Source organism: Ambystoma mexicanum, chromosome 9 (assembly GCF_040938575.1).
Source record: "Ambystoma mexicanum isolate Mex_15411 chromosome 9, UKY_AmexF1_1, whole genome shotgun sequence".
NCBI lineage: Eukaryota > Metazoa > Chordata > Amphibia > Caudata > Ambystomatidae > Ambystoma > Ambystoma mexicanum.
In genome coordinates, this window is record NC_090931.1 from 1,505,292,217 (window position 1) to 1,505,314,196 (window position 21,980).

The 21,980-nt window shown below is 47.5% G+C and overlaps 1 protein-coding gene across 1 annotated transcript in view; it reads right to left on the reverse strand.

Moving 5' to 3' along the window:
* The window catches only part of LOC138489350 (zinc finger protein 850-like), a 233,284-nt gene that overhangs the window by 141,103 nt on the left and 70,201 nt on the right, over window positions 1-21,980 (reverse strand). The window contains exon 2 of the mRNA XM_069617068.1: window positions 15,790-16,780. Within this exon, the coding sequence (XP_069473169.1) occupies window positions 15,790-16,780 (991 nt within the window). The remainder of the gene's footprint in view (window positions 1-15,789; window positions 16,781-21,980) is intronic.

A 21,980-nucleotide genomic window follows, 5' to 3' on the forward strand; every position in this document is an offset into this window, starting at 1 on the left:
CCAGCCACAAACCTGAGGTACTTTCTGTGCTTGGGATGAATCAGCACATGGAACTAAGCATCCTGTAGGTCCAGAGACACCAACCAATCCTGAAGTTGAAGAGCCTGGAGGACTTCAGAAAGAGTGACCATCTTGAACTTGTCCTTCCTGAAGAGTTTGTTCAACCAACGCAAGTCCAGGATGGGTCTCAATCCCCCGTCTTCCTTTGCAATCAAACAGTAAGGGGAATACCATCACCTTGTTCCTGTCCGTTACAGGCACCAGTTCTATAGCGCCTTTCTCTAGCAGGCTCAAGATTTCCCGCACAAGGAGCGGATCCGGAAGCTTCAAAGAGAGATTCCCCGGTGCATTGTCGTGAGGCCACTTTAGGAAGGGAAGGCAGTAGCCGTGGGCTATGGTATCCAGAACCCACGCATCCGAAGTAATAGCTCGCCATTCTTCGAGATGCTGAGACAGTCTGCCCCCAACCGTGAACCATGCGACATGGCCTCATGACTGTATCGGAGCGCCTGCGGCAGCGCCTGAAGGCAAAGAGGCAGCTGCCTGAGCGGCTTTGGCACCTCTATTTCCCTGATCACCACAGGTACTTTTACGATGACCCCTTCGACTGGCGGCTCCTCTCGTTCTACAAAAGGAGGAATAGTAACAAAAAGAACCTCCCCTCCACTGCTGTCCCCTAGGATGAAAAGGCAGAGGTTGACACACAGCTGCGCTTAAAGATTTCGCCGTAGCTTTTGAGGTCTGCAACCTCTCAAGACTCTCGTCAGCCTTGCTGCAAAACAAATGCGCGACATCAAAGGGCATGTTCAAAAGAAGGGCTTGCCCATCCGGGGCAAAACCTGACTTCCGCAACCACGCAAATCTGCATGTAACGGGGCTCGCAGCCATGGACCGGCTAACACTGTTGGCTGTGTCCAAACCCGACTGAAGGGATTCACACATAGCATCCTTGCCATCTTGCACGAGAGCAAGGAACCCATCCCTTTCTTCCCCCTCAGGAATATGCTCAGCCGCTAGAGAAACACAATTCCACAGAGTGTGTGAAAATCTTGCTAAGGCACAAGTGGAGTTGGCAGATTTCAGCGCCATACTCCCTGCAGAAAACACCTTGCGTGCCCAACCGTCGAAGCGTTTGTCGTCCCTATCCTGAGGGATGGTAGGCTACGCTGCCTGCCTCGAGGTTGGCCGTAGCCGCCTGAACCACCAAACTCTCGGGAGTGGGGTGAGATGAAAGATAGTTGTGGTTGCTACCGGAAGGGCTGTATTTTTTAATTAACGATTTGTTAACTGCCGGAAGCGATTCCGGGGTCTGCCAAGCAGCCGCCACCCTTTGCTGTAAGGTCAAGTGAAAAGTTAACACCGGGTCAGAGGATGGACCTTGATCCAAAATATCTGTCAAGTCATCCTGAACAAAAGCCTCAGGAGGAGTGGACCAACTAAGATATTCCGTGACCCCGGCAATCAGTCTCCTGTAGGACGACTCAGCATGAGCCCCAGACTCAGGCCTGCCAAATTCCACCTCAAGAGAAGTGTCTAAGCCACTGGCATCATGAGGAGATTGCCTTAACTCTTCCAATTGACTATCTCCTGAAAAGACAGGAACCTCATCAGGCTCAACATCTAAATCTGACCTCTCCTCCTCCTCCTCATAGATGTCATCCAGAGGGAGGTAAAAGTCCTGTCTCAGGACAGCCGAGGGTCTGAAGTCCTTAACAGGCCTCACAGACTTGGAAGTAGCCTTCCTTGGAGGATCCACCGTACCAGGGACCTCAGACGGTGATGCCGGCAAAAAGGCCCCAAAGGCGACGATGGCTTCGGCGTCGACAATGGTGTCGACGGCGCTGAGGGCTGCTACAAAGGCAAAGCTTCCACGTCCGTATCCGACAGACACAGCGCTGACAGAGTCAACGGCAATTTCAAGCCCTTCGCAGGTTTCTGCAGTCTCGCCGAGGACGAGGGCCGAGACCTGGAAGCATATCTCTTGCGACCATCCTGAGCCTTGTCCGAACGGGACCTCGAAGATTCCCGATGAGGATCGTGCCGAGGACCCGAGCCCGAAGGCGCACGAGCCACGGATCGATACTGTTCCTGGCTGGCTTCATCAGAAGGCGCGGACGGAACTGTGCCCTGCGATTGAAAAATCGACAACATCTGCTCCCTGAAGGCAGCCCATTCCTCCGGAGTTGAGGACTTCATTGGACAAGCCACATTCCTCCCGGCTCCATCCTCCGAGGAGTTGACGGCACTTCCTAGAATGCAGAGACGAGGAGGACAAATGGCGGGAACCACTCTGGGACCGAGACCCCCGGGACTCCTTCCGATGCGGAGAGTCGCCCCTCGAATCGTCAGTGGACATACCCTTGGACATAGATTTACAGACTTACTGGGTTTAGAACCCCTACCTTAGCAGAACAGTCATTGTGTCGTGACTCTCACCCAAGCACCACAAACAAATGCGATGCGGGTCTGTAATCGACATCTTAGACTTGCAGTCCCGGGAAGTCTTGAAGCCAGACCGCAGAGTCGGAGGGGTCAATGAAGAAGACATATTCACGAAGAATACAAGAGGCGCGCAGAGTCTCCGAAGCAAACACGTTTGCGTAAAAAATGGAACTGAGGCTATGGGCGCCGTGCGTCCTATTTATAACATCCGGTGATGTCGCCCTCGACGGAGGTCTTCGAGGGACATCGACCAGACGCCATCGACGCAGGACGCCCTCTGCCAAAAATGTTTCCAAAGTACACAGCTGTGGACATTACATGTAAAAGATGTGGAATACGTTGGAGGACACAATCCCACCCTTTTTAAAACAAAATTTGATTCTCAAATAATTCAGAAAGGGCTTAGCAATTACAGTCAAGTGCAGAACCTTGGGTGCACTGGTACTTCCACTTTTGGCCTGCAGACTGAAAGTCTCTCTCCTCTTCTTCATATTTGTGAACTGGCCTTAATTTACCATGAAGTGTGCAGAAGCAACAAGTGTGCCATAACCTTATGTGGTGACAGTCATGTAAGACACACACAGCTCCTGTACAGGAACCACAACCTGTGCAGCCACAGCACTCAAAACTAACCTGGGCCTAAGAGTGGCTACTCACCCACCCCCCTTTCTCCTCATGCAAACTCTTGACTGTCAAACTTCCTCTTACTAATGTGCGTACTTTAACTATGCATCTGCAATACAGACCTCTTGGCCCAATTGGCGTGTTTGAAGAAGATAGGTCAGCATTGCTCTCAACTAATACTAAACCTACCTCTCAGATTATAGCACTCAGAGACTTTAATCTAGGTCTCAATGACCCTAATGACCAGCACGCATTGGCACTTGCCAACTCTCTCACAGAACTAGGCTTCAGCCAAATGGTCAATTTGCCTACTCACTCCAAAGGTAGAACCTTGGACTGCGTGACCACGATAACTTACATTGAACCTTACGCATGGACAGACCATCATTTACTTGCCTTCTCTATCCAAGACAGCCCACTTCCCACTAAGGCATACCCTATGGCACTGCTTATTTCTACCAGAAATAAACAAAACATAATAGTAGACAATATATTGCCCCTTCTCCACCCTTTTATGAATCCTGTGTCTTTAAACCTAGACCCAGCAGCTCTAGTAGATTTATATAATACTACTATTACTCAAGCCATTGAAACTATTGCACCTCTAAAAATGCGTAAAGGTAAACCTAAAGCCCACCTCAACTCATGGTTTACACCAAATCTCAAAGCCCTACGAGCTGAAAAAGGGAAAGTTGAATCTCTATGGAAAAATCACCCGACAGTCTCTAACAAACATAATCTCCAGAAAATTACAGCTAAATACAAATCGGAAATAATTCAAACTAAACGCGATACATACAATGATAGGATCAACAAAGCCAACTCCAGTACAAGAAAACTCTTTGTCATCCTAAGAGAACTGGAATCCCCTATTACACCAACTGACTTGTGCATCAAGGACAAAGTCGGGTGTCCAAATATACAAAAGGCATTGTCTAACAAAACCTCTCTGCTACAAAACAAAATAGAAGTAAAAAAAACTCAATTTACAACATTCTGGTACACCACAGAAACCCCTATCAGATCCGACTAAACATCTTACACCTTTCAGATTTGCGCCAGCCTCTATCCAAGAAGTGGAAGACATCATTGCCTCGCTTAAGCCATCTAGAAGCCAGGGTGATATCTGCCCACAACTTTAATCAAAGAAGCTGCCAGTGACCTAGCCCGTTAAGCACTACACTGATCAATTCCTCCTTCAAAACTTGTACTGTCCCCACTAACCTTAAGGACGCCTGGGTCCTCCCGCTTTTAAAGAAAGCGACTCTTAACCCTTTCCTGTTAAAAATTATTGACAACGTAGCCTACTTCCAGATGCAGTAATTCCTAGAGAACAATAATCTTCTGGGACTGCAGCAATCTTGCTTCAGACCCAATCAGGGCACAGAAACGTCCCTGATCGATCTGAAAAACCAAATTGATGAACTAAAGGACAAAGGGAAACTGGCCTTACTTCTGTTACTAGACCTCTCGGCCGCCTTCGCTTTGGAGGACCAGAAAGTGCTCTGTACTCATTTGTCGTCAGTGGCCCATTTTTCCCCAGAAGCTACGGCATGGATGCAATCATTTCTGGATAATCGGTCCAGGAGAGTCTTCTTGTCCTCTACAGCAGCGGGCCCTGCTCCTATAACCTGTGGAGTACTGCAAGGCTTCTGCGTATCTCCCACAATGAATGCAAAACATTTTCACCAAGCCTTTGTTTGATGACCATAACAATCTGGGTGTCACATACACTAATTATGTTGTTGACACCCAGATTCTCATACCTTTATCTGGTGATTATAATACAGACTTGGCCTTGGTGAATAAAATCGATCATCATTCAGACATGGATGGCCCTTCACGGCCTGTGTCTGAATGATGAAAAGAAGAACTCCTGATCATGGGAGCACCTGTCAAACTTAAACTTAGTGAGCAATTCCAGTCATTCAATATCGATGGGAATGTTATCAAAGTAGCTAAGGAGGTAAAAACACTGGGCTTTTTCTTAGACTCAGCCCTGAATCTACACAGGCAAGTCAACGCCACAGCATCAGCATATACCTGTAAACTAATCCAGGCGTGTAGATGCTTCTTATCTACAGCCAGTTGTATTACCCTAGCCAGAGCGTTAATCTTTTCGAAACTACACTACTGTAATGCATTTTGTCTTGGCTCAAGTCCATATAACATCAATAAACCTCAAACCTTACAGAACAATGCTCTTAGAACTGTGCTAAGCATTCCTAGAAGACAGCACATATCGGGGGCCAGACGTAACAGTAACTGGCTCTCAGTTAAGGATAGGATTCAGTTTAAAGCAGTCTCCATCACCCACAAGTGCTTATCTAACTCGGAACCCAAGTACCTCTCAGATACATTTGTTAAAAACACCTCAGCACGCCTTACCAGGACCATACACTCCTGCTGTCTAAAAGTCCCCAGATACAAGCTTAAGAAAGTAGGGGGAAGCAGCTTTCCCGTTATGGCTGCCCAGTTATGGAATTCCATGCCCTCTACCTTAAGAGCTGACCAGTCCTTCCTCAGGTTTAGAAGAAAAACCAAAGTTTGCTCTTTGCTCAGGACCTATAACATGCTCTTAGTAGTGTCCACTGTCACCGGTTAGAACATCATGATTATCTATATCTTTGTAATTTAGTTTTTGCAATTTCCTGATGTAACACAGTTTAAAAATCACTGGGTAATAATGTATAAAATGTACTGTAACTGTTCTATGCTGTACCTGTACTTACATGCCTGATAGATTGTAACTTACAAGTTACTCTTGCTAAGTGATTCCGTGTATATTCCTGTTATACCTCTAGTCTTAGAATTATTGGTAAAAAATGTCTATAATGTACTGCATCCCCACACTTTTTATCTGTTCCTATATTATCTGTATGCTGTAACTTGTAATCCGCCCAGATACTGTAGGGTGTGGCGTGCTATATAAATAAATAAATAAACAATCTCTGAGGCAATATACTACAATACATTATCAGAATTGCATACTATTTCCCCCACTGCACCCGTCCTTCAGTATGTGGCCATGCAAGTATGGCACTATGAAGATTGGCTCACAAACCTGATTTCTCTTTCCCCGTGTCCCACTTTGCATGCAGACCACTCTGGGATCTGTCTCTCCTGACAATCTGCTAGGCAATGTCAGATTTCTATCCCTGAGGTCTGTCAGGCCACGGTAGCACTGAATGGACAAACAAGCCTCCATCCATCAAGAGTACGCTGATGCGTATCTCAAGCCCATCACAGAGTAATTTCAGAACTGCCCATCAGAGGTGCACACTTGTGCTCGCTCAGGTCATTAAGCGTTTGCCCTTTTCTGGTGATCGCTGTGCTTTGATCCTTCTACACAGACTTAGGGCATGCAAGCTACCACAAACTGCAACCTTTCCCCTTTACCCTCCTCTACTGCTCTTTTACATTTGCTTCCAGACCAAGGTCTGGCAAGAAACAATAGGCCTATATCTATACAAGCATCAGTGCTGTTAGATCACTATGGCGTTGACTGGCGCGGTATTAAAATCTATTGCACAGGCCATGGTGAGTCTGATACGGTATCCAAGTATGTCATATTTTAGATCAGTAAGGTATTGATGATCAACTTCATAGTCTTAAAGATAAGTGAGTGACATTTTCTGCAGAAAAATTTACTTTCACCCTAAGATTTAAATTGGCTGTTAATACAAATTCAAAACAGATTCCAATGTGGTCTGTCAAGTTACTTGGTTAGCGATGCAAGATGGAGATTACAAACTCTTAAACCCGTCAATGCACCCCCTGACACCCTACTTGTTACGTAAAACCATCTACGTGCCCCAATGACAAGTAAAAATACCTACCATTTGAAGCCCAGACTGTCCAAGACAGTACACTCTACTTATGCGTTTGTTACAAGTAATGTGGCTTCAATATAACAATGCAGTATTTATTTACTGGATGTTTTTACTGGTAGTCTGCATACTTTTCTTGCACTATATTTCTTAATTACTGCAATTAATTCATTACTTAAATCATCTTTTATCTCATGCTGAATGCCACAGACCAGCCTCAAAGTGCAAGACTGGCATTCAAACCGGTGTCACTCTGCGTTGTCCTGCTTCTGAGACAAACACATTGCCCGGAGCTATCCTCCGGCCCAAAGTAAATTGGTAAATACTTAAGGATTAATAGAAGGAATGCTATGGGAAAATCTTCAGTAATTCCTCAAAATTATGCTTCACCTTGAAGGTTGAGGTAAATGAACAAGTTACTTCGTACCTGGTAACATTCTTTCGATGGGATGTTCCTACGACATACTCCTTATCTTTTATAGATCATCTCCCAGCTTGCTGGCCTTGGACATTTTTTTCAGTAGAGGGCGCTGCGCGTCGACGTCCCTCGAGCCGATGTCCCTCGACAGCCTCCGTATCGGCGCCGACGTCATCATGCGTATCAATAGACTCACGCAGCATCCGTTTCTCAGTTCCGTTTTGACGTTCACAGTTGTTTTACATGAATTGGTTATTGACCTTGAAGGAGCGCAAGCTGCAACCACAAGGGAAGTATTACTGCGGGGATGGATGGGAGGGGCGGTAAGGAATACGTAAGAGGAACATCCGATCGAAAGAACGTTACCAGGTAAGAAGTAACTTGTTCTTCGAAGGGATTGTGTCCATTGACGTATTCCTTATCTTTGATAGACTCCCATAGCAGTGGTGTGTAATTGGAGGTGGGAGTAAAACGCCATGTTTCCTTTTAGGAATGAACAGAATGTAATACGGCTTTGCCAAACCTAGTCTCTTGACTAGAGGACAAATCCAGGTTGTAAAATCTTGTGAAGGTATGTGCGGACGACCATGTGGCAGCCGCACATATGTCTCAAACCAGAACCCCTCTTTGGAGGGCCGAGGAGGCTGCGATACCCCTGGTTGAATGAGCCCTAAGATTTTGAGGAGGTTCTTTCCCTGCTAGCTTGTAACAATCCAGAATGGCCAAAATAATCCATCTGGAAATGGTTTGTTTTGTTATCGGTAGTCCCAATTTGTGTCCTGAGTAACCTACGAACAGTTGGTCTGCTTGCCTAATCCTAGCAAGTCTGCTGATGTAAAAGCTTAAAGCCCGCCTTGGGTCCAGCCTATGTAGCCTTTCTTCCTCTTTCCCCGGATGGGGAGGCAGATAGAATGAAGGTAAGGTAATTTTCTGAGTGATGTGGAATTCAGAAACCACCTTTGGGAGGAAATTAGGCTTCACTTGTAGGACAACTTTGTCTTTGTGAAAGATTGTATGAGGGGGTTTACAAGATAGAGCTTGTAATTCGCTCACCCCTCTAGCAGATGTTAAAGCCACTAATAAGGCAGTTTTACGGGTGAGAAATCTTAGCGAACAAGAGTGGAGTGGTTCGAAAGGAGTACCCATCAGGAAATTTAAGACTAAATTTAAGTCCCATAAAGGAACCTGAAACGGTCTTGGTGGGTAGACATTAGTTAATCCCTTTGGAAATTGTATTACTAAGGGTAATTTGAAATACGATGGCTCCTCTGCAGTGCGCTTGAAGATCAATAGCGCTGCGAGATAGCCCTTGATAGTGCCAACTTGAGGGCCTGAATTTGCCAAGTAGAGTAGAAGGGATAACACTGTTGGTGTACCACATGAAAAGGGGTCGATATTCTCTTCTCTACACCAGCTGCAAAATTTGTTCCAACGGCAGCGGTATAAAGACTTTGTTGCTGGCCTTCTGGCCGTAAGGTAGAGGGTTCTGATGTCTGGATGGAGAACCTGACCTCCCTTCTGTGAGAGAAGATTCTCCTTGAGTGGAAGACGAATTGGAGGGCAGATGGACATGTCCAGAAGGTCCGGGTACCACGTTCTCCTGGCCCAGTCTGGGGCAATTAGGATCATGGTCCTACGGAATCTTCTCAACCTTCTGATCATTTGAGGAATGACAGGGACTGGTGGAAACGCGTACAGGAGTGGAAACTCCCAGTCCACTACGAACGCGTCCCCTAGAGCTCCTCTCGGGGGAAATTCCCATGAACAAAACAGATTGCACTTCCTGTTGGTACTGGTGGCGAACAGATCCACTTGAGGGGTTCCCAAAAGGGTGAAGATCTCCTGAAGGACTTCATGAGCTAGTTCCCACTCGTGGAAGACTGTGCCCTGCCTGCTCAGAGAGTCCGCCGTCAAGTTCTTCTCTCTGGCTAGGTGAACTGCCGATAGAGATTCCTTCTTGAATTGCCCAAAACCAGAGCTGCATCGCCTCTCTGCACAGTGGCAGTGATCCTACGCCTTCTCTTTTGTTGAGTTAGTGCATGGCCACTGTGTTGTCCGTCATTATCAGGACATTTTTCCCCTGTACAGATGGCAGAAAAGCTTTCAGCGCTAGTTTGATTGCTCTAATCTCTAACAGGTTGATATGTAGTCTGGACTCCGATGGAGACCAACGACCGCTGATGGTCAAGTCGTTGGTATGGGCTCCCCACCCCGTGAGTGAGGCATCTGTGACTACTGTTATCTCCAGCCATGGTTGCCAAAACAGTTCTCCCTTCAAGATGTTTTTCTGGCAGGCCCACCACTGAAGGTCTCGAGCCACCTTGTCGGGAAGCTGAAGGAGGTCTGTCATTCTCCCTGAGAATTGCGACCACTGAGTTCTCAGTGCCAACTGAAGAGATCTCATTCTCAGGCGAGCCTCTGGCACAAGGAAGATGCAGGATGCCATGAGGTCTAGCATCCTCAAAAAGTCGAAGGCTGGGAGACGTTGGGCATTTTGAAACTTGGTGACCATCTGCAGAATATCTTGAGCCCTCACCTCTGGTGGCGAGGCTTTTCCCAGGGAAGTGTCCAGGACCGCTCCAATGAATTGGAGTCTATGTGATGGTATCATCTGTGACTTCTTTAAATTGAGGGAGAAACCCAGTTTGTGAAGGAAGTGGCAGACATAATCTAGCTGAATCTGAGCTTGTTCCGGAGATACAGCTCTGATCAGCCAATTGTCCAGGTAGGGGTAGACGTGAATCCCTTCCCTCCTTAGACTTGCAGCCACTACCGACATTAGCTTGGTGAAGACCCTAGGGGCAGAGGTCAGCCCAAATGGCAGAACTCGAAATTGATAATGAGAGCCGCCAATTGTGAACCTCAGGTATTTCCTGTGTTTGAGATGGATTGGCACATGGAAATAAGCATCCTGGAGGTCCAGAGATACCAGTCAGTCCTGGAGCTGGAGGGCCTGAAGGATCTGAGAGAGAGTTACCATCTTGAAGTTGTCCTTCTTGAGGAACTTGTTCAATTCTCGTAAGTCCAAGATAGGTCTCAGTCCTCCGTCTTTCTTCGGTATGAGAAAGTAGGGGGGTAGGGGGGGAGGGAGGGGGGTGGAGTACCAGCCCTTGTTCCTCTCCGCTACAGGTACCGGTTCTATGGCACCTTTCTCTAGCAGGTCTACAATTTCCTGCAAGAGGAGCGGATCTGGAACTTTCAGAGAGCTGTTCCCCGGTGGATGACTCTGAGGGATGCGTAGAAAAGGCAGGCAGTAACCTTGGGCAACTGTCTCCAATGCCCAAGCATCTGACGTAATAGCCTGCCATTCCGTCAGATGTTGAGTTAACCTGCCCCCTACTGGTGTCTTGTGAGGAGAGTCCTCAGAGCGGTTTGGAGGCGGCTGATGCAGATGCTGAGGGTAAAGAGGTACCTGCTGCTGCTGCGGCTTTTGTATTTTTACCCCGTCCACCTCGGGTGAATTTTTTCTGGCCCCTTTGAACCGGCTGTCCTTTGCCTCTTCTGAATGCGGAATAGAAGCGAAAGGACTTACCTCTCCAAGAGGTTCCTGAGGGCCGATATGGTGTTTGACGGATTGCAGCTCCCAGGGATTTTGCTGCTGCCTTTAATGTTTGTAGTTTTTCTAAACTGTCATCTGCCTTCTTACCAAACAAAGAAGAGCCCTCAAAGGGCATATTCAAAAGTCTGCTTTGCACATCTGGAGCAAAACCAGACTTCGCAACCAAGCAAATCTCCGGGTTGTTGTACTTGCCGCCATGGCCCTGCTGATGCTGTCAGCAGAATCGATGCCAGTTTGAAGGGATTCGAACATAGCGTCTTTACCATCCTTGATGATGTTTAGGAACGCTTCCCTTTCTTCTCCCTTCGGGAGGCAGTCAACTCCCAAAGTGTGTGGCTGAACCTTGCGAGCGTACAAGTAGCATTGATGGATTTCAACGCCATGCTACATGCAGAAAAGACTTTTTTGGCCATAGAGTCATATCTCTTATCATCCATGTCCTGTGGAACAGTAGGGTAAGCCAATTTACTACCTGGTGAAGTAGCTCCCTGAACAACCAGACTCTCCGGAGTTGGGTGTTTGGATAAATATTCAGGGTCAGCAGAAGACACCCTATATTTAGCTGATAATTTTTTGTTCACCGCCGGGATTACCTCAGGTGTTTCCCAGTTTGCCAATATTCTCCTTTGTAATGCCACATGAAATGGCACCACAGGCTCCTCCTGTGGACCTTTGACCAAGATGTCTGTGATGTTGTCTTGCTGAAAAGCAGGTGAGGGTGTGGACCACCCCATAAACTCTATTATCCTTGCCATCAAGGTTCTATAAGGGGTTTCAGCATGTTCCCCTGGGTCTGGTCTGGCAAATTCCACTTCTGGGGAAGTGTCCAACCCACTTGCTTCCTGTAGGGATTCTTGGAGGTCTTTCAACCTACCTTCCTCAGAGGTAAATTCCTCTGGTACAGGAGTTGCAGATCCCTGCAACTCAAAAGGTCTTTCCTGATCCGAATCCTCCCCTTCTTCATAATTAGATGATAAGACTCTGGAGTGATCAGGTCTTGAAAATGGTATAAATCCCATTTCCAGAGCAGAAGGTGCCAAATTCGTCATGATTGGCTGAGAAAACGTCGACGTCGTCGACGCGGACGTCAAAGGCTTCGAAGCCATTGAAAAAGGCAGTAGAGGCCTCGATGAACTCGAGAGAATCGGAATTCTACTCGAGGTTGTCGACGACATTCTCGATATCGAGGCTCTAGGTATGGCCACTGGCTGTGAGGTGGCGGTGGGTTTGTCCTTTCTCGGTGTCGACTCGACTGACCTGTGCGTTGAAGAACCTTTCGATAATGGCGTTGAAGATGCCGATCTATGCGTCGAAGGGAACTTCAACGACGGCGTCGAAGACGCGACTTTGCCTTTACTCAAGGGTTTGTGACGCTCCTGAGTGGCTTCTTTCGCCGGGTGCTGCGACTCGCAGCGTTTTGATTTTTCAGGTCTTTCACCCAGGGTATCACCCTCAGCAGTCTTCGAGGGGGTCGAGGCCGCTTTCTCGAAGACGCTCAGCATCTTTTTCCTGAATTCCTCCCACTCAGCCTGAGAGCTATGTTTTGTGGGGCAGGAGACCCTTTTTGGGGAAACGGAAGAAGAAGACGAGTAAGGGGATCTTCGACGTCTCTTTTTTGAATGCTTAGATCTCGAAGAGTGATGGGAACTGCTTCGAGACCTAGAACGAGAATGTCTTTTGTGATGGCGAGGAGACGAATGTTTCGACTCCGCCGAGGAAACTTTCGAAGAAGTTTTAACTGCTTTGCCTCTCTCGAGCTTCCCCTTTCGCTCCTTCAAGGCATTCGCCGTCATGGACATGCAGTCCTCGCACTCCGAACAATGCTGCTCGATTCCCAGGCACCACAAACAGATCCTGTGAGGATCCGTTAACGACATTTTCTTTCCACAGTCTCGACATTTTTTGAAGCCGGACCGTGGAGTCGTCGGTTCGGGTGAGGAAGCCATCGAGTACGAGTCGGTATTCACGAGGAATAATGAAGTATATCTGACTGAAGAACTGAGCAACGATATTCTGAGGCCCCACGAAGCGCGGAAAAATGGAACTGAGCAACGGACGCTGCACGAGTCTATTTATACGCGTGATGACGTCGGCGCCGATACGGAGGCTGTCGAGGGACATCGGCTCGAGTGACGTCAACGCGCAGCGCCCTCTATTGAAAATCTTTTCCGAGGCCAGCAAGCTGGGAGATGATCTATCAAAGATAAGGAATACGTCAGAGGACACAATCCCTTCGAATAATATTTTAGTCACTTTTGTGGTAATATCCCCCAACACATTTCCACAAGTAAAGGGACATAAATCTCTTTCACTTATGGAAACATGTAATGTGCCCAAATAACAAAGTATCAGCATACGGACATAATCTATGTCGTAGACGGGATGTTCCAAGCCTAAATTAATGTGGGACCAATGCCCAGAGTCCAGGGTCCCTAGTCTAGAACAGTTCATGGTCGGGTTGCCTCACCCTGCATCATTCATGCATAGTCACACAGAGTTTCTGGAAGGTCCAGTGTCCAGGATCATTCTTTCATTATCTGTGATTACCTTGTCCCTTGTGGGCTTATTTCCATTTATTTCTTCCTAGTCTACAGAGGTGGATTTTCAGGCTATGGTCATTGTTGGCATGCCATCCAGCTCAAGGATACATCTAGGGTCATGGTCATGTTCATGGTTCTCAGTGGCCCACCACAGACTCTGGGTTCTCACTACTGAAGAAACCCACTTTAGGCTCAGCATTCTCATGAGCCCAATATAGGCTCAGGGTTCTCAGAAGCCTACCACAGGCTCAGCAGCCCTCTACAGGAACAAGGTTCTCAGGAGCCCACACAACCTTTTCCTAATGATCTTATTATACTCCTCCTCTGGCAGCCCTTCTCTGTCTTGCCTTTTTCCTAGATTCCCTACTTGCCCCGCTCACCCAGCACATCCACCATCCAAACTCCATCAGCTCAGTCCAAGTTAATCTATCTTTATATTCAGGGTTCTGAAAACAATAGAGCTCTACTTACACCATTGGTACACATCAGGCTAGTTGGTGGTATGATTGGTTTAGTATGGTTAGGACCCGCTCTCTAGGTACACTACATGATTCGTTTTGAATGTTCATCTGGTCTGTGACTCTGCATGCAGACGCTATTGAAAGAGTCACCATCATCTCGGAGCGTACCTGTGTTTTTCAGTCTGTTCTAATCTCAAGGACCACACATTCATGTCTGCCTTCTTGGGCATAATCTTCTGTATGCTTGCGGACCCACTCTGTGGACTAACGCTATCCCTAGCTCCCTATTTTGTTTTGCTTGTGCCCCTTCTTTCTCTCCTGAACCCTATGGATTTAGGACAAATGAGCAGGCTCAGGAGGAGAGAGTGGCTCTGGAAATCCCTGTATACTACCTGCGGGCCCAATATCACATAGCGAGCAGTCATTCATTAACCCGCTGAGTCCCCAATTCCCCATGTGACTGCATCGTAGGTCATAGTTTTACTGCATGCGGTCATTTCATTTGATCAGATGTGTTCCTTTTTAAACCACACTAGAAGTTGTATACTTGTATTGAGACCTGGACCCTAAAATACCTGCTGAGGAGTTGGAAAACTTGGAATGAGGGCGAGGGATATAGAAGGTGCTGGGGAAGGCATGAGAAGTAAAAGGTGGAAGAGCTATGTGTTCAACTGTGTTCTATGGGGCGCTGCGCCAAAAGGCAAGATAGCTGAAGAAGAGGTGTTTATTGCGCCAAGGGGTGGGGAGTATGTCTGGAATATACTCACTGCATGGTGACATGATGCATGCTGAAGCCATGCCCAAAATAACACAGGCGGCAAAGCCCTTCTGCTTACTTTGCTAGGGCCCCCAACAACAATTGGCAGGAGTTGTATGACAGAAATCTGAATTTGCCAATTTTGTAACAGCTCACGTTTCTTGGTTTATAACTATATTATGTCATAATTTATATATTTAAGTTATATATTATTGTAACTGTATTATGCATTCATAGCTATTTACTGCCATGAGAGTGGCAGAATTTTCAATATCTGAGGTTCCATTCTCGCTCAGCCGTGTAAGCAATTGTGTCTGGTATTCACCATCCTTTCCTGCCATCGTTAATCTCATTTTTAAGTTCCAGATTTTACTTTTGTTACCAGTCATGTACTACTTCCTCTTCTTGTTTTTTGGCTTGGCTGCCTCCCTATGTTTTTTGTATTAATTTGATTTTTTTTTCACATCATTTTTCATTTTCCTCCTTGGGTTAGTATCTCCTACTGAAGTGAATCCATGACTTCATATACTCCATGGTGGGAAGGAACCGGAAATCGTGTTTACTGTTATTTCTTTGGGAACTGAACCACACCACTGCCATCTGCATGGTCTCTGGCAGATCTGAAAAAGAGCGGTGTGTGTTAGGTTAGTTGGGAGAGAGCAGGAATGCAAGATAACCTTGCTGTGGTGGTGATGCATGCGGACTGAAAGTACTCTGAGCTCTGCTTGTGGGTCAATATTCTGCACTAGAATTAAGCGTAAATCAGCTTCTATTAACCTTTCTGTGCTCTGCGCACAGTGTCCAATGCTGCAGCTTTTAAGTCAGGGTATTTTTAGCTAGTTTCTGTTGTTGGATATTAATTAGTATACACAGATGACTAACACCAGAACAGGCACATTGTTTATATATGAAGGTTACACACTGTTGCAGCCAGATCAAGTCAAACACCTCTTTTGTGATCTCTGATGTTGTCTGAAGATTTATACCACATTAAAATGCTAACCAACCATGTACCAATGAGGTGCCTCCCCAGAATGGTTGTTGTTCGATGGGTGCTCTGGGGAGAGAATTATTGAAGCGTTTTTTTCACTCTGTTCATTCCCAAGGCTTCTTCCTCTGTATGGGTCCTTCGATGCCGCTTCAGTTTAGAGGAGTCACTAAAGCTTTTCTTGCACTCTGTGCATGTATACGGTTTTTCCCCTGTATGAATCCTTTGATGCTTGATCAGAGATGAGTTCTGAATGAAGCATTTCTTGCACTCCGTGCATTCATAGGGTTTCTCTCCTGTATGCATCCTTTGATGCTTGATCAGAGATGAGTTCTGAATGAAGCTTTTCTTGCACTCTGTGCATTTATATGTTTTCTCCCCTGTATGAATTCTTTGATGCAAGATCAGATCTGAGGACTGAATGAAGCTTTTCTCACACTCTGTGCATTGATGGGGCTTCTCCCCTGTATGGGTTCTTCGATGCCGCTTTAGGCTTGAGGAGACACTAAAGCTTTTCTCACAATCTGTACACTGGTAGGGTTTCTCTCCGGTGTGGAATCTCTGATGAGACAGCAGGGTTGATAACTGATTAAAGTGCTTGCCGCATTCTGTGCACCTACAGGGTTTCTCCCCAGTATGGGTCCTTTGATGGATTTTCAGAGTGGAGGTGTGACTGAAGATTTTCCCACACTCCGTACACTGGTGCGGTCGCTCTCCAGTATGAACCCTCAAGTGCCGGTACAGATGTGAGCTCTGACTGAAGCTTTTCTCACACTCTGTACACTGGTAGGGCCGCTCCCCAGTATGGATCTTCAGGTGCAGGTATAGGTGTGAGTTCTGACTGAAACTTTTCCCACACTCTGTACATTGGTAATGACGCTCTCCAGTATGGATCGTCTGATGCCTATACAGACTTGAACCACGACTGAAGCTTTTCCCACACTCTGTACACTGGTATTGCCCATTATGGGTTCTGGTATGCTCGTATAGATTTGAACTCTGCATGAAGGGTTTCTCAATCTCTGAGCACTTGAACGGTCTTTCCCCTGTGCGAGTATTAGGATGCATTCCCGGTTGTGATGCACAAGTAAAGTTCTTATCACATTCTGTGCACTCATAGGACTTCTCCCCAGCATGCATCCTTTGATGGCTGCTCATTCCCTGTTGAAAAAAGCAGAGGTACCATGTATTATTTGATGTCACCGTAATAGACCTAGAGGAGAGCTGTCATTCTCATTTTATTCTACATTTACAAACTCACTGACTGATCCTTAGTGAAGCAATGAGTGTCTTGTCTATGAACGATTTTAGCAATGAAAAAGCATGAGCGTAAAACCTCAGTGCAGTCCAATCCTCAATGAGTATAACAAAATATACCCTTATAAGCCTTCACCAATCAGAAGAGAGAACTGGACAAAATATAAATGCGGGGAAAATACAAGAATGATTGACATGTACCACACTGAGCATAAATCTAGTAGAATGGGCCCCACTGTTATGCATGAATAAATGAGAGTGAACATTAATTTAATTCTCAGTATGTGAGGCAGTGTTTTAATACAGGAAATTCATTGGAGAAATATAGATCTATTGATGGGCAGAGTGGAGCTCAAGTTGCCTATTCCACTTGGAAACCTGGGGTGCAATATACCCTGTAGGTGATAGTAACTCGTACATATTCCCCCGTCCTGTAAACTAACCTGCGCTGTCCTCATGAGCCTAAAACATGTTAGGAAAGGTGGGGTAAGAGTCCTTGAAAACATCTTTATTCCAAAGGTAAGGGGACTTGCACGAGACGTCCTGCTGCCCAGGTTTTCAATCAGGGACTTGGTGGCCTAGCAGGCAATACATCTGCACTTCATGAATAGAACACAAAACAGAACATTGCATGGGGTAGAGGGAAAGCAAGAGATAACCTAATACCACATATAAAATAAAGTTACCTGTCCCCCTCATGAAGTGTAACTGGTGTCCTGCCACCCAACCCTGACCATGGGCTCCACCTCTCTCGTGGCACGGCTCCATGATATTGCAAATGCCCCAAGTCTGACTAACAGCACAAAAACCACAGCTCTTGCAGACTAATGCCACCTGGGAGCCAGGGCTCCCATATACCCTCAAAATCACAGATCATGCACTGTGAGGAAAGCTGCAAATTGATGTCGCTGTGGGCTTTCCCTGCTTTCGTTGGGTCTCAGCTGACAACAGGGAGTGTGGGGAGTTGGAGGAATTCCCAACACTCCTGTATGAGGGGACTTGCTGCCCCTTGCTCTTGACACAGAGGACAGGGTGTACCCAGCCGTTACCGGATGCAGGCTGTGACAAATCGAGGGAGTTCATCCCTTCTCCCCAAGGGGGAGCCCCCCGTGAGGCTGAGTCAATCCCAGCAAGAATACAAGGAACAGCGTAAGTATTCCGGCCTCCACCCATACTAACCCTAGTTAGCAGTGGTGGAGCAGCTATCTAATAGTGGATAGAAAAAGAAAAAGTTTATCCAATCATTGTTGAGCTGAGTGAGTTGAGATCATATCATCTACTCACGACATGGCCTATCGTTTCATCTTATCAAGGGCAAGTTTCCATCATCATGCCGTGTACTCAACAAACATAGTAATATGGAACAAGTAGTGCACACCCAGACAAAAAAACAACACAAAATATATGTAACTAATGTGTCAAACACACTGTTAAAAAGTGTAGGGAAATCAGAACTGCAAACTGCAAAGAATCATATACAGGAAATTGGACACGTCCGTGGTGTTGAGCGACGCAGGTGCGCAGGAGACGCTGCACGATGAAGCATAGCAAGTTTGCTATGTCCACACTTCCGAGCCTATATAATCCGAGGTTCGGACCCTCTGCGGCAAAGCCCGCGCAGGACAAGTCTGTAGTGTTGAGCGATGCAGGTGCGCAGGAGACGCTGCTGACGAAACGTAGCACATTTGCTACATCCACTCTTCCGAGCCTATATAATCCGAGGTTCTGTGGCAAAGCCCTCACAGGACAAGTCCGTGGTGTTGAGCGATGCAGGTGTTTGGCGGTGAAGGTGTCTGCGGTGTAGACGGTGAAGGCGGACCACTCGCCCTCATGTCTGCGGCTGCCAGGTACGAAGTTGTGGGGAGTTAGCTGCTCTGTGCTTCTTAGCCCCTCTGGCTTGTGCCCTTTTCACCTTTCTTGCATCCTGCCTACCCCCGAGACTTGTCCCTCTGCCCGTGCGCCCTAGGCCGGGTGTGCCCCCCGATTCTGTACCGCGTAACCCTTGTTCTCAACTCGCGTGGTTCCATCACACTCTTCCTTGCATTGCACTCCCTTACACCTTCCATCCTTGTCTTCGTGCCTGTGCGTGCTATGCCCACGTGGTTCACTCGCAATCCTCGATTGTGTTTACCCCGCGTCCCTGCTATCCTTGCGCATTCTCTGCCCATGTGATTCACTCGCAATCCTCGATCGCGTGTGTTCAGCTCCCCTTCTGTCCTTGGCCACGCTTGCATCCGTGTATCCTCTGCCCGCGTGGTTCTTTGCATTCCGTGATCGCGTGTGCTCAGCGCCCCTTCCATCCTTGGCTGTGCTCATGCATATGCATCCTCTGCGTGTCCCTGCTCCCCCTGCGGGCCCCTTCCATCCACCTCCCTGCCTTTTTCCCCCATCCCAGCCCCTTCCCTTACCCCTTTGTTACTATTCTGTGCTCTGCTAATTTTCTTCTTCTAGGACCCTATTTGCTTGACTGTTCTGTTCTTGTGTCTGCTATTTTTGACTGCTGTATACTTGTAGTGCCTACTTCTGTATGTTCTTCACTTTCCTCCTTTAGGTTCCCTCGATCATTGTTCTGTTACTTAGCCCTCATTCTGTCGTGTTGTTCCCTCACATAGTACTGCCGCCACCCCTGTTGTGCTCCTTTTTTATTTCAGGTTCCCTGATTCTTACTCTGTTAACTGGTTTGTTACTCACAGCTACATGACTGCTCTTCTTTTTTGTCTCATCAAATTCATCGTGTATTGAAATTAATTTGTTCTTGTCTTTTTCCTGTCTCGTCTGCTTTTACCCCTCCTCCTTTGCCCACCCCTAGTGTCTCCTCCCCTCACCTTTGTCTCCCCACCCCTCACTCCCCCTCTCCCACATTCCCTCCCATTTCCCTTCCCTCTGCATCCTCTATGGTGCTCTCTGTCTCACCTATCTTCTCTGCTTCTCTATTGACTATCCTGTCCTTATTAAGTCTGGTAGGAAGAAGTTCCAAAGGGATATGCTGGTCGCCAACCCAGGACTCCCTATCGCTGATACCTACACCAGCGCTTCCTCCAGGTAGACCCTCACTGACATCCTCTTTGTCGATCCTTCCCCAGACCTATGGACTCCACATATGGTCTCTGTGCGCTTTCCTTTTTCCTCCTCTCCCATTAATGGTGGGAGGCCCTCCTGGCCCCCTTCCATTCCTCCAAGACCATAATTAATGTTTACCTAAATGGGACCCTCTTGGTCCAAGGCCCGCAGGGCAACCTCCTCCTTTTTGATAGACGCTTCCCGGGCATCATCAATTTCCTTTCTTCTCCTGCAGTCCCTTCTTTCCCTTCTCTGGCTCCTCTGCCTCCACCCTCTGCCACCTCTTTGCCTTTCTCTACTTCTTCTCGGGCTGCCATCTTGCCTCCCTCATATGCCATCTCTCTGGCATCTTCATCCTCCTCCTTAGCTACCTTTCCCTCTTCTTCTTCCTCCTCTGCCCACCCTCGGGGTCCTTCTACACTTCCGCAGGGAGTACCTCTGACCTGTACCCCTTCACGGATGTCTTTCAACGGTGCCAACCTTCTCCACATTGACAATCTTAACTCTCCCTCAGCTGTCAAACCCTCCTCTGACATCTGACATCTCATGGAGGAACTCAACCTTGTTGTTCTTGGTCTGACTGAGACATGGTTCACGGCCAGGTCTATCACAAGTTTTGACACTCTCCTCCATGATGGCTACAAGATCCTTTCTGCGCCCAGATCCAACTGTCCTAGTGGGAGTGTAGCCTTGATCTTCCCGGAGTGGATCCCTGCCTCTATCATTTCTATGCAGGTCTACTCCTCCTTTGAATGCCTGGTCTGCAGGCTCTCTCTCTCCTGGCCACTCTCTTGCTGTGGCTACTACCTACCGGCCGCCTGGCCAGATAACCTCCTTCCTCTCCGAGCGGGCAGACCTCTGCTCCTCCCTCCTTGCCTCTACCTCTCAAATCCTCCTCCTCTGAGACCTCAACATCCACCTGGACGCATCTTGTCCCTCCTCTGGACTCTTTCGCAACTGTGAGAAACCTGAAGGTGTCTCCCTGTCTAAACTTCGAGGATCTGTAATCCAGGTGGCCAGGACATGGCCATCGCCATTGGATCAAGTTCCTGGGGGTGGACCAGTGAGGGAGGATCACCTGGATGGGGGGTCCTCGGGGAGTGGGAGTGGGACACCGACAAGTGAGACTTGGTATTCCCCTTCCTTTAACAACTTTACCACATCCTATCACCTAGGACATTCCACTTTCACACAACACAAAGGACAATGGACCAACACCAGATCGGTTTACCTGACATGTCCCAAAACAAGGGTCAAGCAAAGTCAGGCAATTGATCAGAATCACACACACCCGACAGCCCTTTCCCTTCCCCACAGAGATAAAAGGTGGAGCCAGAGAGCACAGTATGAGCAAGGCAAGTACAGCAGACAGCACAAGACCCTACCACGCGGCAGTTCAAAAGAAGGAGCAAGGCAGCAGGAAGCGAGAGGGTGGCGAGGAGAGAAGTGACCTTGCCTTTTTTATCCCAGGTCCACAGAGCCTTTGTGGAAGAGAGCCTAGGCCCGTGAACAATAGCACAAGTGCCATGCAGCAGATGTCAACAGTACACAGAAGTACACAGGGCAAACGTATGCCGATAAGCAGGAGCGAGGGAAGCTCCCGCGCCTCTGGTACAGGCCTTGACTCCAGAAAGGCAACAGCCAAGAGGTTCGACACAGCCGGTGATTCGAGGGGAAAACCGATAAGAACCGGGCTTTGATGAGTGAGAATTGCAAAGTGGCATGTTTTGAACCAAAGGTGATGAACTTTGAATGAATTGTTAAAAGTGTGATGGGGAGACCAGCTGCAGAGGGAAAGGGCCACCATGTGGGTGCTAACTCGAGAGATTCTGGTCAAGCCCCATATGAGAGAAACTACAAGTATCAGAAGGCTGTAGGAGGGCTGGCGAAATAGGGCAAAGTGGTCATACAGAGGGTCAAGCAAAATTGAGGGAGGAGAAAATCCTGCAAAAGGCAAGTGGGGTCCGAGCCCGACTGAGGGAGATCCATGGGTGAAGCTATCACCCAAAATTGACTGATAAAAGAATTGTGATAGCAGCAAAAT